Raw genomic sequence first — 13,315 nt, forward strand, 5'->3', positions numbered from 1 at the left:
TTGCCTCTTTCAAAATGTTGATCTGGTACTGACTTTTGTCCTCCTTCCTTCTCAGCGTGTACGTCTGTCTGCTTCCTTTACCTCTATACCATATGATATATGGTATGATGATGAGTTCTTTACATATCTGTGCCAAGCAAGAAGGACGAGAGGGGAATTCAGCGGCAGCAAATAGTCACCACAGAGCCAGGGGTCAAGTCCCATGACAAATGTACAGCTGCCCATTGGGTACCTGCTCTTCCAGAGTTTTAAATGGAGAATACGAATGTCAGATGTGAGACTGGCTTGGAGTCCTGTGGGTAGGGAAGCCTGCTCTCTATCCATTACCCCACACTGCCTCCAGAAGAGCAAACCTATCCTGTGCTTAGATGGCTTGCCTCTGTGCTGTTCTAAAGATCTCCTGTGGTCCAGCCTTGAGTGGGCACAGCGGAGCCTCTCTAGCGACTCTGAAAGGATTTTGTCTTGTCCCCCTTGCTGCTTTGTGCTCTCTACAGACCCCCGTTGAAGCCTGTACCACGGAATGCCTCTGCTGTGACATTATCTTGGAACAAGTCCATGATCCTCCTTCCACCGGTCCTGTATGTAGGGATAAAGACTTCTGTAGACCATGGCTGCTTAAATCAGTCTGGCCCAACAGCCACTGTATGTACGTGTCCTACCAGGGGATGCGAAGTCACGTCACCTAGCATGGAAGATTTGCAGGACACTGAATCAGAAGCAGATCCAAGTGACACTAAGGTCCCATCCCTGGATCTCCCGGACCAACCGTGCTGACACATCCACCCCCCACCCCACCCCAGATGTTGGAGCCACTGGGGATTTGTACCAGTTCTATCCTTGTGAAGGAAGTGAATTCTTCCCAACCAGAGGTTGCAAATTCACAGAGGGTGGATGCTCCTAGCACAGCAGGAATCAGTGCCTTCAAGACTCGCTGTGGCTGGAGGGAAGCAGCAAGCCCCACACACACACCCCCACCTCTCCCAGCTCCTAGTCGGGATCCAGCCAGCTTTTTAACTAGATCGCTTTTACAGTCCTTTCACACCAGCTCATGTTCTCTGCGTGCTCCACAACCATCTTTCTTGCTGAGCCAACAAGAAAAAGTTTAAAGCGTTTGCTGCTTACATCTAAAATGCTTCCAGACTCTGGGCTTCTTTGGTGCTCGCCGAATCACACGGAAAGAGAAAGGCTGAAAGCTTTATGAGTTGAAAACTCAGGCTTATCATTGGGTCTAATGTTGGTCAGCCGAGATTCCAGTTGCTTTTAAACACGGCTCAGTGGATTTTAACTGAAAGATACTACTAAATATGTCATCATGTATTCATCCTTCAACTTTAATTATTGGAAACAGCCTGCTTAGTAAGTCCCTGGACCAAAATTCTGACTTGAGGAGTCTTTCCCCTTAACTCTCTAGGGAGTACTCCTCGACATCTATAGACACACTACAAAGAAATCTGGCAGCTTTAGTTTCAGAACCACCCAAAAGGAGGTTTTATTTAAAGGGAAAAATGTGTATTTGTCTTTAGACCAACTGAAACCTGCTGTTTTTACAGATAGAATTATGACTTTATATGTTGACCGTAGAGACAAGCTAAGCCTCGGCCTCAAAGGGATGCCCAGAGACAGGTTGTCAGGTGTCGAAAGATCATGTATAGCCAGATGAGCACTGTCAGCCAGACCTCAGGTTTTCACTACAGATGTGTTGGATTTGAGCGGTCACAGTTTACTTCCTTACCGTTATAAACCGAATCCCGGTCTTCGTGCCTATACCCCTGGGCGATGGCAAGCACTATTTCCAACACGGTGCACATGGGAAAAATAATTCAGGGTTAAGTCATTGTGCTCCGAGCTGGACAGAGACTGGGACGTGTGTTTTGCTCATATTGAAAAGTAAGAACACCTGTCTCTGAGGATAAAGAAGATGGGTCTTATATTCCTCATCAGCAAAAGCCTTCACATTTCCTCTTTGCTGAAAGGAATCATGTTTCCAGTTTGCCCTTGGGCTTCCCTGGGGTCCTTACGAGCCTTGGTGTTTGCTGTAGTGCGCCAAACCGTTTGACTAAGGCTTCTCCACAGACCGGGTGTCTTGAGTTTGTTTGGTCTCTTGTGGCTGCTGTCCCTGCTGATGTTGTTGTTGATGATCTCCTGCATGGTCGGAATTCTTTCTGGAACACTGCTGTCCTCCTAAGACTGACCGAGTTTACTTTTTTTGGCCCTTGCCTTTTAGACTCCCAGGTCCTACCGCCAGGGTGGCCGCTGCAGGCAGCGAGGCCAAAACACGCGGAGGGTCAACTGCTGCCAACAACCGCCGGAGTCAGAGCTTTAACAACTACGACAAGTCCAAACCTGTCCCTTCTCCACCCCAACCCGCGCCACCGAGTAACCATGAGAAAGGTGAGTCATTTTCTTTGGAGTTGCCTGTCAGTCTGTCTCTTAGCAGACCTGTCTGGTTCCTGAGGTGGGGTCAAGCTTGAGCTTGCAAACAGGATGAAGAACCGTGGTTCAAACATACATGTGCTTAGCAAGGAGGTCATTACCAGTGACATTAACATAGTGGGGAACGCATCGTTACCTTCACAGCCAGCCAGAGTAAGTTATTTGTTTGGCCACGGCCCATAAGACACTTGGCTACAGATTGGAAATGAGACGCCATTTGAAATTTGAGAATACATTTTGGAGGATGCTATGCAGTAGAAGTACAAGTTCCTCGGGGCATGCTTTGGGCGTTGTCAGAAGTAATGTGAAGGACCATTGGGAACGTGGAAGTTTTCACCTTTGAAAAGTCGGGGATGGGTCAGCTAAATCGAAGCACTTACTTGGCTCAGATATGGAGCAGACAGCCTTGCTCCGAGGAGTGGGATAGTGTAATGGTATCTGACCATCTGTGCCGCTGAGCCTTTAGGATGGAGAAAAAGCAAGGGGAGTAGCTTGTGGAAGACCTCCGCAGAAGGTAGTAAATTGAACCTTTGCTTGGACAGGCCTGTGAGACATTCAAGAAACTAAGGCAGGTTGGACAAATCTTCAGTGGAAGACAAGCCCTTCCTGCCCTCCCACCAAGCAGAGAGAGTAGATACCGAAGCCAGGTCTCTCAGAGGCATTTCCCGGGGCAGTGTGCAAGTGTCCTAGAACTTACCGTGGGTCCTGTCACGCCGTCTCTTTGAGCCACAGCACACTGCCCCCCAGTCCCTGCAGTGGTTTAGAAGCCTGGGCAGCCCTCCTGTTGCGAATGAACAAAGCCCCATCCTATCTACTCCCCAAACCAGCCACACGTGGGCCACAGAGCCGGCTTCCACTCAGAGTTTACAAATGGTTACATTTTTTTTTCCCCTTCAGAGTAGGGAAGAGATTTTTATATTTGTGAGGCTGACAGATTTCTCAACCAAGGTACCAGGAACTTGAAACCAGTACTAAAGTCTTAAGCCAGGATATACGGATCAGCCACATGGGTTTTTGGTCTGTCAGTTTCACTTCTGAGGTGCTGGGGATCAGACCCAGAGGACAGGCATATCACTGAGTCACACCCCACGCCCCACTTTTAAGATTTATTTATTTATTATATATAAGTACACTGTTGCTGTCCTCAGACACACCAGAAGAGGGCATCAGATCTCACTTCAGATGGTTGTGAGCCACCATGTGGTTGCTATGATTTGAACTCAGGACCTCTGGAAGAGCAGTCGGTGCTCTTAACCACTGAGCCATCTCTCCAGCCCTGGCATTCTTTATAAAATTGTGCTTGGAGGAGTTGGACAGACAGATGCTGTTTCTGCAGAAGACCCAAGCTCCAATCCCCAGCACCCACGCTGGGCAGCACACGGTCACCTGTAAGTCCTCAGAGTCCTAGTCTCTCTTCCGGTCTCAGGATACTTAAACTCACAGGTGCATACCCACATACAGAAACACACATACATAAAAAATTAAATAATTTAAAAAAAACACAAATGTGTGCCTGGAATATAAAAATCACATCTATTTGCAAAATTGTATGAGAACACATATTTTTTTAAAAGTTCTTTTATATTTCTTAACAAGCACCAGTATTAAACCAAACTATGCATACCCTTCCAGAACTTTCACAGTACAGCCATATAAATGCAACACACTCAAATATAGAAATGTCTTGGGTTTTACTTCAAAAGGAAAAGCTATTTTCTTTTTAGTTCTGCCCGTGTCACAACCTCATTTATTCCCCCTTTAAAAGGATGAAACTCAACATGTAGCCCCCCCAAAAAAAGGTTCGATACTTGATAGAGTCACAGAGGCAGGGAGGGGTGAAGTAGCTGCTGTGGGGGGGGGTGTTGAATGTTGAAACAAGGCAGATTGTTTTAACATGCTGAACTAATAAATCTGGTCTACCTTAACAACATTTCTGTGACTATCAATGGCCTGGTATAGTAAAGTCCTTTGGGTTTGAGACTAAAACCTGCAGCCTCACTTCCTCCTCTACCCGTGAGACCACTGAAGAGCTGTAACATACACGACATGCTCAGCTGTCCTCGCAACTGGGCCTTGTTCACCTGAGAACTATTATGCTTCCTGGTGGGTCTCCTCCTCTGGTCTCTGTCACCTGTATCATCTCTTTGTTCTTCTCGTCTGGAGACAATGTTAGAAGGCTAGCATTTTGTCATGTCTGTGTTACATTGGATCCATTGATTAAGAGTGTCTGTAAGCCTGTCACTTAGTGGTTGGCGACAGACAGGGTCAGTGATTAGAAGACAGAGCTGTAAAATAATCACTATGTTGGCCTGTGCACCAGGACTGTGACATGACATCATGAGTCTAGTGGATGGAAAGAATCCGGTACTCTTAAGTCCAGTGACGGAGAATACCTCTTTCTTTCATTCGCTGGTAACCATGAGTGGAGCCTGGGATGGGACTGGCTAGCATCAGGCTGGTTGTGGGAACTAAGGGGCTAAGGTGAGGCACACAGGGAGGAGTTCCCGTGTGTGCTTGGTCCCAAGCCCAAAGTAGTAATAACCGGTTCTGCTTTGAGGAGGAGTCTGAAGTGATTCCAATGGCATTGCTTCCCCTTGGTGCTAGGACGGTAGCTCAGGAAGGAGTGAGTTGCTCTAAAAATCTTTTCCTAGTGGCGGTCTGGGTGTTGATCTTCTGGGTTCACTTTGGCAGGTTCTGTAGTGGACCTGTCCAAGGTTGCCATAGTGATGGGTAAGTCTTGTTGGTCATTCTGGAACTGTGACCCTTGACAGAGAGAGCAGAGGATAACTGTCATTTCTGGGAAGCAGCTGCAAAATCACTGTGATCTCTGGGCTGCAATCTATCATGGGCGTGGGGGCGGTTGTCTTAGAAAACCAGCACCAGGTATGGACCAGGGGCTACTGTTGCATTTAAAGTATACTCCAGAAGGTTGCCGGGAGACAGAGCTCTGTGTGCAGATGGACCAGCCTAAGCTGTCAGGCTGGACTAAACTACCACACTCAAAGTCCTCCCAGGGCTCTGGGAGCGGAAAAGGCCTGGCCCGCTACAAAGCTATACTCAATTCCAGGGCCGGACTACAAATGTCTGTGGAAGAGTTTGGCCTCCAGTTAAAGACAAGGCAAATACTCTGAAGAGAGATAACTAAACTTGAATTCTAGTCTTGCCACTTTCCAGGGCATCTGTTCCACATCACCTTTAAAGACCATCTCAAGCCACACTGGTGCTGCTCAGGAGGATACAGGCAGCCATTGAAGGTGCTGGCAAGCTCTCCCAGGTGCTTCTCCACAGGCTCACCCACTCCAAGATAGGGTCCACACTGATGTAGTCTATGCAAAGTGTCCACATAGCCCCAGTGAGAAGAGAGTCTATATGGTTCTCTCTCTCTCTCTCTCTCTCTCTCTCTCTCTCTCTCTCTCTCTCTCTCTCTCTCTCTCCATGTATGTGTGTTCGAGTGTACACATATCATAGAATGCATCTGAAAGGGACAACCTCAAGTGTAGGTCCTTCCTCTCCTTGCTTGAGACATAGTCTCTTGGTCCCACAAGCTTCCAGGGACTCTGCTATTTCTGTCATCTCACTGTAGGGAATGCTGGGATTACAGACCCATGCTACTGCATCTGGCTTTCCCTGGGTTTTGGTGAGCACAGGGTCTGATGCTTGCACTGTGAGCACTTTTACACATTAAGCCACATCCTCAAGCCAATTATTATTCTTTTTTAATTATGCTTTTGGCTTCCGGAGCCCCAGACAGTGTGTGGACACCAGAGTGAAGGAGAAAGGCAGCTGTGGCCTCTGGGACACATGGAGCCATCAACTGCCAAAGTGCAGCTTTTGCCAATACGTCTCAATCCATCGTTCTTCAATGGCTCTTTTATTAAATATAGTAGATACCCTGAGTTGTAACAACATGCAATATTTTCCCCGTAAAACCAACTTATTCAGTTGGCATTTTGAGTGCAATTTGCTTCTCATGAATCATCCTTGGAAACAGAGAGTATTCGCCACTAAGGTTTCTCTCATACTTTTTGCGTGTGACCGTTAATTTGAGGTTTTGGCTACTAAATTTTTAGAAGCTGGTGAGGACTGAAGAGATTAAGAACACCCCAGCTCTTTTAGAGGACCCAGGTTCAGGTCCTAGCACCTACATAGTACGGCTCATAACTGCCTATAACTCCAGCTCCAGGAGAGCTAACATCTTCTGTAGTTCACATGAATCTGTACTCACAGGAGTACAGACCAACACAGACACACATATACACATAATCAAAATAATAAAATAGACCTTAGAAGAAGAAATGGACTTCATTGTGGGGTGTGTGTGTGTGTGTGTGTGTGTGTGTGTGTGTGTGTGTGTGTGTGTATCAGTGCACTAATTCCTTTTTTAAAATTGTATTTTTATTTTGTGTGTATGGCTATTCTGCCTGCATATATTCCTATTTATCACATCTGTGCAATACCCAAGAAAGCTGGAAAAGGGAATTGGACCCCCTAGGACTGGAATTAAAGATGGGTGTAAGCCATCCTGTGGCTATTGGGAATAGAACTGGGTCTTCTAGAAGAGTAGTCAGTGCTCTTAATTGCTGAACTGCCTCTCCCGCCCCAGAGTACTCATATTCAGCTACCCCACTGTCTTTTCCCATAATGTGTCTACCTCGTTCTGGTCCCTTCTCCCACATTACCTGTCAAACTACATCCCATTACCCTCTCTTTTTCCCTTCCTCCCCTTCACAGTCTCCTTCCTACTTTTCTGTCACACACACACACACACACACACACACACACACACACACACACACACACACGAAAGAGGCAGGCCCCTAGATTACTGTGAAAGAGAGCTTGTTTTTCACGGTCTGATTGTGGACTGTCAGTTGGTCAGCTTTCAAGGTGGCTATGCAACTACAGACCCTGGACTTCATAAACTTTGCGCTTTCTATTAAGGTTCCTGAGTTTGTATTTGACATTCTTCTAATCCTCAAGGCTGTAAAGGTGGAAACCCTTACTCTCCTTACCCTTGTGTTCTCAGATGCATACCACGAGAAACACCACTTTCTGATTGCTCTGTAACTCTCAGCAAGATTTCGGTGACTTACTGTTACAGGGGTGACTATAGGTAGTGACACCCATCCACCATCCCATCCTCCAACTCAAGTCTGGCAGGCAGCAGGAGCTCAAAAACGGGGAACCCTAGAAATTTTATATCCATTTTATCATAACTATATTTAAATTTATTCTCAGAGCCAGCACTTTAGATAACGGCTCACTGACAGCCAAGGACTTCAAAGACGGCTTTGGTTTTGTGGTTTTGTTTTGTTTTGTTTTGTTTTCACCTTGCCAGTCTTCAAGTCGTTATTATATTTTATTTTAAAATGTTTTCATTCTTTCTGGTGCTAGCTGAGCTCATGGAAAATAAGGGGTTGGGTTTTGATCCCTTACTTGGGCTGGAGGTGTACATGGTGGTGTCGGTGTATTAGCAGAAAAGACCAGGAGTGCTTTGAGAGCGTCAGTTTGCCCTCGTCAGTTCTTTGTGCTCTTGGCTTTTTAAGAGCTTGGAGTCTCTTTCTGCCCAGGAGAAGAGATACCAGATACGGGAGGACCACGAAAGCCTCACACTCCAGCTTTTGTCCTTATCATCTAGGAGTAAACAAAAGCCAAACATCAAGGGGAACCAAATCATGTCTGGTGTGTTTTCTCTGGGAATCTTTGGGGGCGTTTTCTTGGGGAGAAGGGGCAGGAAAGCCCTTGAGTGTGAAGCTATGTGCTCGGGCTAACCCTTTCCCACAGAGACAAGAAGGCTCCTGGCCAGGTTTGCCTTTCAGGCAATAGGGATGTGCTTCAAAACCAGTGGTTTTGCTGGACGGCATCATTGTAAGAGGCAGTGAAGCTGGCCTTGGGGAGCAGGAAGAATGAGTGGGGAAAGGAAAGGAAACCGAGTCAGAGGAGAAGACAAAATCCGATTTGGTCAGTCTGCGTTGGGGAAGTGAGATGCGTGCCTGCTGTGCGTCTGAGCTGCAGGTGGTCTACCCGGGTGCTTCTGCTCCTGTTCGACAGGCAGAAAGCATCACCTGTGTGTGAGGTCAGTTTCATTTTAAGCTTCATTAGACGGGGAATGCACTTAGGCACCCGTGTGCTCTCTCCGTCAGGTTTACCAACCGCAGTTTGATCGGCAAGGCTAGGTTCATTCCATTTAAATATTTCTTCAAAAACATTTTTTTTCTCCTAAGCTATGCATTTGAGAGTATTCATCTACATTTAATAAATTTATGTTGAAGTAAATGAAACGAACTCTTCCATGGACATGTAAGGCCTGTCTGTCTTCACAATGCAAGATGTGAGCAAAGACAGAAGCAACTGAGCTGTGACCCTCGGGTTCAGCCACAGCTGCTACTTCATGGTGGGCTTCTCATGAAGGCACTTGACCCTTCTCTGCAGAAGCTGGCTCTCTAGGGCTGAACTCAATCTACCTGATAAGATGTCCTTTAGAGGGGGACAACCCCATAGGAAGAACAGTATCAACCAACCAGACTCCCTAGAGCTCCCAGGGACTAAACCACCAACCAAAGAGTACACATGGCGTGACCCATAGCTTCAGTCGCATATGTAGCAGACGATGGCCTTGTCGGGCATCAGTGGAAGGAGAGGCTCTTGGTCCTCGAAGGCTTCATGCCCCAGTGTAGGGGAATGCCAGGGTGGGGAGGTGGGAGGCGGGAGGGAGTGGGTGGGTGGGGGAGCACCCTCAAGGAGGCAGAGGGTGGGAGGATAGGATAGGGGGTTTCTGGAGGGGAAACTGAGAAGAGAAGAGAGAGGACATTTGAAATGTAGATAAAGAAAATATCTAATAAAAATGGGGGGAAGATGTTCTTTAGAATACCACTGTGCAGCTGGTGTGAGAGGGATCCAGCCTCTAGATGCTGTACATGAGGGGGTCACAGCAAGAGTATTGCCTTAAGGTAGTGGTTACAGTAGCCTCAATTGTTGGTAAGCCTGCCTGTGAATGTCATGTCCATGTGAGTGGCCATGATGAAGCATAGTCTGCACCAAGGCCCCGAGGAGCTACTGGTGGAGTTTCAGCAGTGCCTACGCCTAATTTTGTAGCTTAGAGGCTTTCTGAGCTTGGTGGGTGATAACACGGGCTCGAGCATCAGAGCGGTGGCCTGCTTAATTCTTGTAAAGTGTCCTGAGCCTGTTGCCTCGGCTGCGATGGGAGAATCAATAGCATTTTCCTGAAATGACAACTGGGTTGCAAGGCCCTTGGCCTATAGTGACTCAGCTTGGGAAAAGCAAGGCTTTGAGAGGAAAAAAAAATGGTTGTCATCCTGAATAGCCCAAGACAGTGAGCCTCTGCTGCCCTCTGCTGTCTGAGTCTTGTAATGCAACTCATCTCTGCCTAGCATTTTTTTTTCTTCTTCTTAATTTAACTTTTAAAAAAATTCATTTTTTTTGCCTTATATGTATGGGTATTTTTGCCTACGTGTTTATCTGTGTACAGATTATATCCCATGATGCTTGCACAGGCCAGATCATGGTATCAGATCCCGTGGAACTAAGTTACAGATGGTTTCAAGATGCCTTGTGAGCGCTGAGAATCTGGTTCCTCTGGAAGAGCAGCCAATGCCCTTAACCACTGAACTAAGACACCCTGCTAGATATGTAAAGATTCATCTAGGCAAAGATGTTCCCACCCAGGCATGGCTTCTCTGCTTTCTTTCCTCCCCTCGGGAGAGTGAATGTAGACCCAAGAATGTCTACGGATGTTCAGTAAGGTTCGAGTGGCCTGGAGGAAAAGCTGTAGCAGCAAGGAACTGACTGAGGGCTTGAGCCAAGCCCCTCCTCCTCGAGGTTGTCACTCACTCCCCTGAGGTGGGCAGCCAGCTGTAAGATTCAAGGAAAAGAAGCATTAATCCTAAGGAAAGAGATCTCTGCTGACACTAATGGATTTTTACTCTAAGAAAGTTTTGCTAGATTTTATTTATTTTTAGTGGGTGACTAATTTCAAATGAGGCAAAGCAGTGTATGGTTAAACAACCCCACTCTTGATCACACAGGCACTCACCCGACCCTTCACGTGCCGGGATGTGTGTCTAAGGTCATGCGTGCAAAGTCACTTCCGTATTAAGCATCACACTAGTCTCTGATATTCAAGAATGAAGAGAGAGGTGCCAGGCCCTGCCCTGTGGGAATCACAGTCTGGTGGGAGAGACGAATTAAGAAATCAACTAACAGAGTGGCACTTACTCCTCTGCAGAAACTTAGATGCCACACATAGATGTGTGCTTCTGGGCTGGGGACGGCGGGGCTCGAAGGTGAGACCCACAAAGTTTGCAGGGGTCCCCTTTATTGTGTTTACCCATTTGTCTCACACAGTGGTTGGGAGCTAAGGATGTTTTAGAACATGGGCATTAAATAAACAAACAGCTTCCCTGCTGGAATGAAAGTCCATGCCCTAGGCTAGAATTTTCTTCTCTCCACTCATAGGAAATAAAGGTAAAAAGTTGAAGGGTGGCTGCAGATGCAGCTTAGCAATGGAATGCTTCATACACACACACACACACACACACACACACACACACATTAATAAAACAGGAAAACAATTCTTGGCTCCACATTCATTTCTGTCTTCTCCCAGTGGGCGTTCTCTGGCCCCCAGAGGTGTTCGGGCAGGTCAGATCAGCCCTGTTTCAGCAGACAGCCTTGATGATGTTTGTAAACCTCTGGGTTGATTATCTCAGATAAAGGATGGAGTCTGTGTGATTTAGGCAGGTTCTGGAAGTGCTTCTGTCATTTGGATAATGTCACCAGTAAAAGCCATAGTCTGTGACCTTTCCTTAAGCCTACTTCCTGTAAAGGTATCTATCCATCCATCCATCCATCCATCCATCCATCCATCCATCCATCCATCCCAAAATGTACTCTGTCCTCAGCAGGGCTACTTATACTCTAGGACTTGCTTCTGTATCAAGGAAGTAGGAGAGGGAGGGAGGAAAGAAAAGGTGCCAACGTGAGCTCTGTGACATTTGCATTGACTTTCTCCCTCTGTGTATTTGGGATGATTTCTCTCCTAAGTTCAGATAAGACATGAACTGATTAAAACTTGCTCTGCCGCCATCATCCTGGCCTCAGAGAGGACCCTTGCCACAGAGAAGAAGTCATGGCTGCTTGGTGAGATGACATGCATGAAACCCCAGCAGTGCTTTTGTTTTTCTGTCTTTTTCTAAGGCCAGCTAGCCAGAGTTCGGGACTCAAAGGCTTGTTCCGAATGCTTCCTGTAGGGGGCACCACTCATCAAGCAAAACCCAGCTTGCAGAGAGCAAGCCTTATAGGGAAGAAACCAGTCTCTGCTTTGGAGGTTTCTGAAGATGCCCCTATTGTGTCTTGTCAATCATGTGTTAGGCAGGCTGGGCTCAGACACAGACTTTCTTACTGGCTGGGATGACTTTATATCGTGTTAAGTCCATCTGGTCCACAGTCAAACCAAGGACCTATGGGCAGTGGGGGTGGGAGTGGCTTGTCCATAGTAAACATGTAGACTAGGACAACGGTTCTCACCCATGTTACCCCATTGAGATCCCATAGTCAGATCTGAGAGATTTCATCTCCTCCAACAGAAGTGTTCTTCCTTCCCCCAGAACACCTTCACAGCCTTAGAAGTTACAGGGGGCTTGTGGGAGTTGCTTCCCTCTGGACTCCTCAGCCTTGAGCTGGGCAGAGCACACTTGTGTCTTCCCCTATTGTCCCAGTCCTGAAAAGTGATACTTTCAAGTCACAGCTGTGTGCTATTTCCCATACAGTTGTGGCTACTTCTACAGAGCTGTCCCAGGCAAGGTGACCCAGTGATCCCTGCATGATCTTACTGCCAGCAGCTCCTTTCTACCTGTTTTTATGGTGTTCCGATGAGTTCTGGGATAAAGGGTTGGGATGTGTAAGGCCCATTGGGACCTAACCGCTGCAGGGGACATCATGGTTTGTCTTCTTATGCCGGCGCGCCCACATTTATGAGGGTAGCTTCAGAGCCATGCCAAGGAGGGCATGTGACGCAGAGAATGAAGACTGGGAACTATCCTCCGGATCCAGCACAACAAATAGGTCAGACACAAGTCGGCAGGCGCTGACTGCACTTGTCAAGATAGTGGTAAGGTGCTCAGCTCCTAATGCAGGATCTCCCACAACTCTGGGAGACGCGCAGAACGGAGAGGCCAGAGCATCCTCCATTACCATAGGCCCGAGGCTGATGACAGAAGCGTCAGCTAGTGAGAAGACAGTGGTCTGTGCTGAGAGTGGCATTCCACTTACCCCTGTGTTGTACCCATGATCCTTGGACTCCATATTCCCCACGTCCCTGCCTTCTCTAGCACAGCAAGTGGCAGGTGACCGGTGAGTGTCCATCCCAGAATCTCTACGTGAAAGGCGTGTGACTTTGGATCATTACACACTCTGAACCTCAAGTACCTTTGCCTTGCCGTGGACATGAGACAAGAACCAGCCCTGTGCGTATGATCGCTCAAATCAGAGAAATCAAGCGCACAGGAGTCAGAAGGGATACAGACGGCAAAGAGACCACAGCGGCTAAGCTGAAAATCCCACCTTTACACTCATCTCCTTGCCTCTGGCCCCAAGTCTGCCTCATACTTCCTGGCTCTGCCTCAGCAATCCTGAGTAAACCAGGGTGTAGAGGCTAGAGAGATGGCTTAGCAGTTAAGAGCTCACACTGCTCTTTCAGGAGACCAAGGTTCAAATCCCAGCACCCATGTTAGGCGGCTCCTAACTTCCTGAAACTCCATCTTCCAGGGAGTGGATGCCTCGGGCACATACCTATATGCCAATATATAGTTTAAACAAAAACTTTAAAGACAAAATAGGGATCCAGAATCAGAATGACCTGTCC

The 13,315-nt window shown here is 47.3% G+C and overlaps 1 protein-coding gene across 14 annotated transcripts in view; it reads left to right on the forward strand.

Moving 5' to 3' along the window:
- Nav2 (neuron navigator 2) overlaps positions 1 to 13,315 on the forward strand; it is a 658,579-nt gene that overhangs the window by 466,177 nt on the left and 179,087 nt on the right. For all 14 annotated transcript variants that reach the window (XR_010060052.1, XM_063278060.1, XM_063278151.1 and 11 more), the window contains one exon: positions 2,225 to 2,391. Coding sequence is in view for 13 of the 14 variants with exons in the window: in XM_063278060.1 (XP_063134130.1) it covers positions 2,225 to 2,391 (167 nt within the window). In the remaining variant the exon portion in view is untranslated. The remainder of the gene's footprint in view (positions 1 to 2,224; positions 2,392 to 13,315) is intronic.

Source organism: Rattus norvegicus, chromosome 1 (genome assembly GCF_036323735.1).
Source record: "Rattus norvegicus strain BN/NHsdMcwi chromosome 1, GRCr8, whole genome shotgun sequence".
Lineage (NCBI taxonomy): Eukaryota > Metazoa > Chordata > Mammalia > Rodentia > Muridae > Rattus > Rattus norvegicus.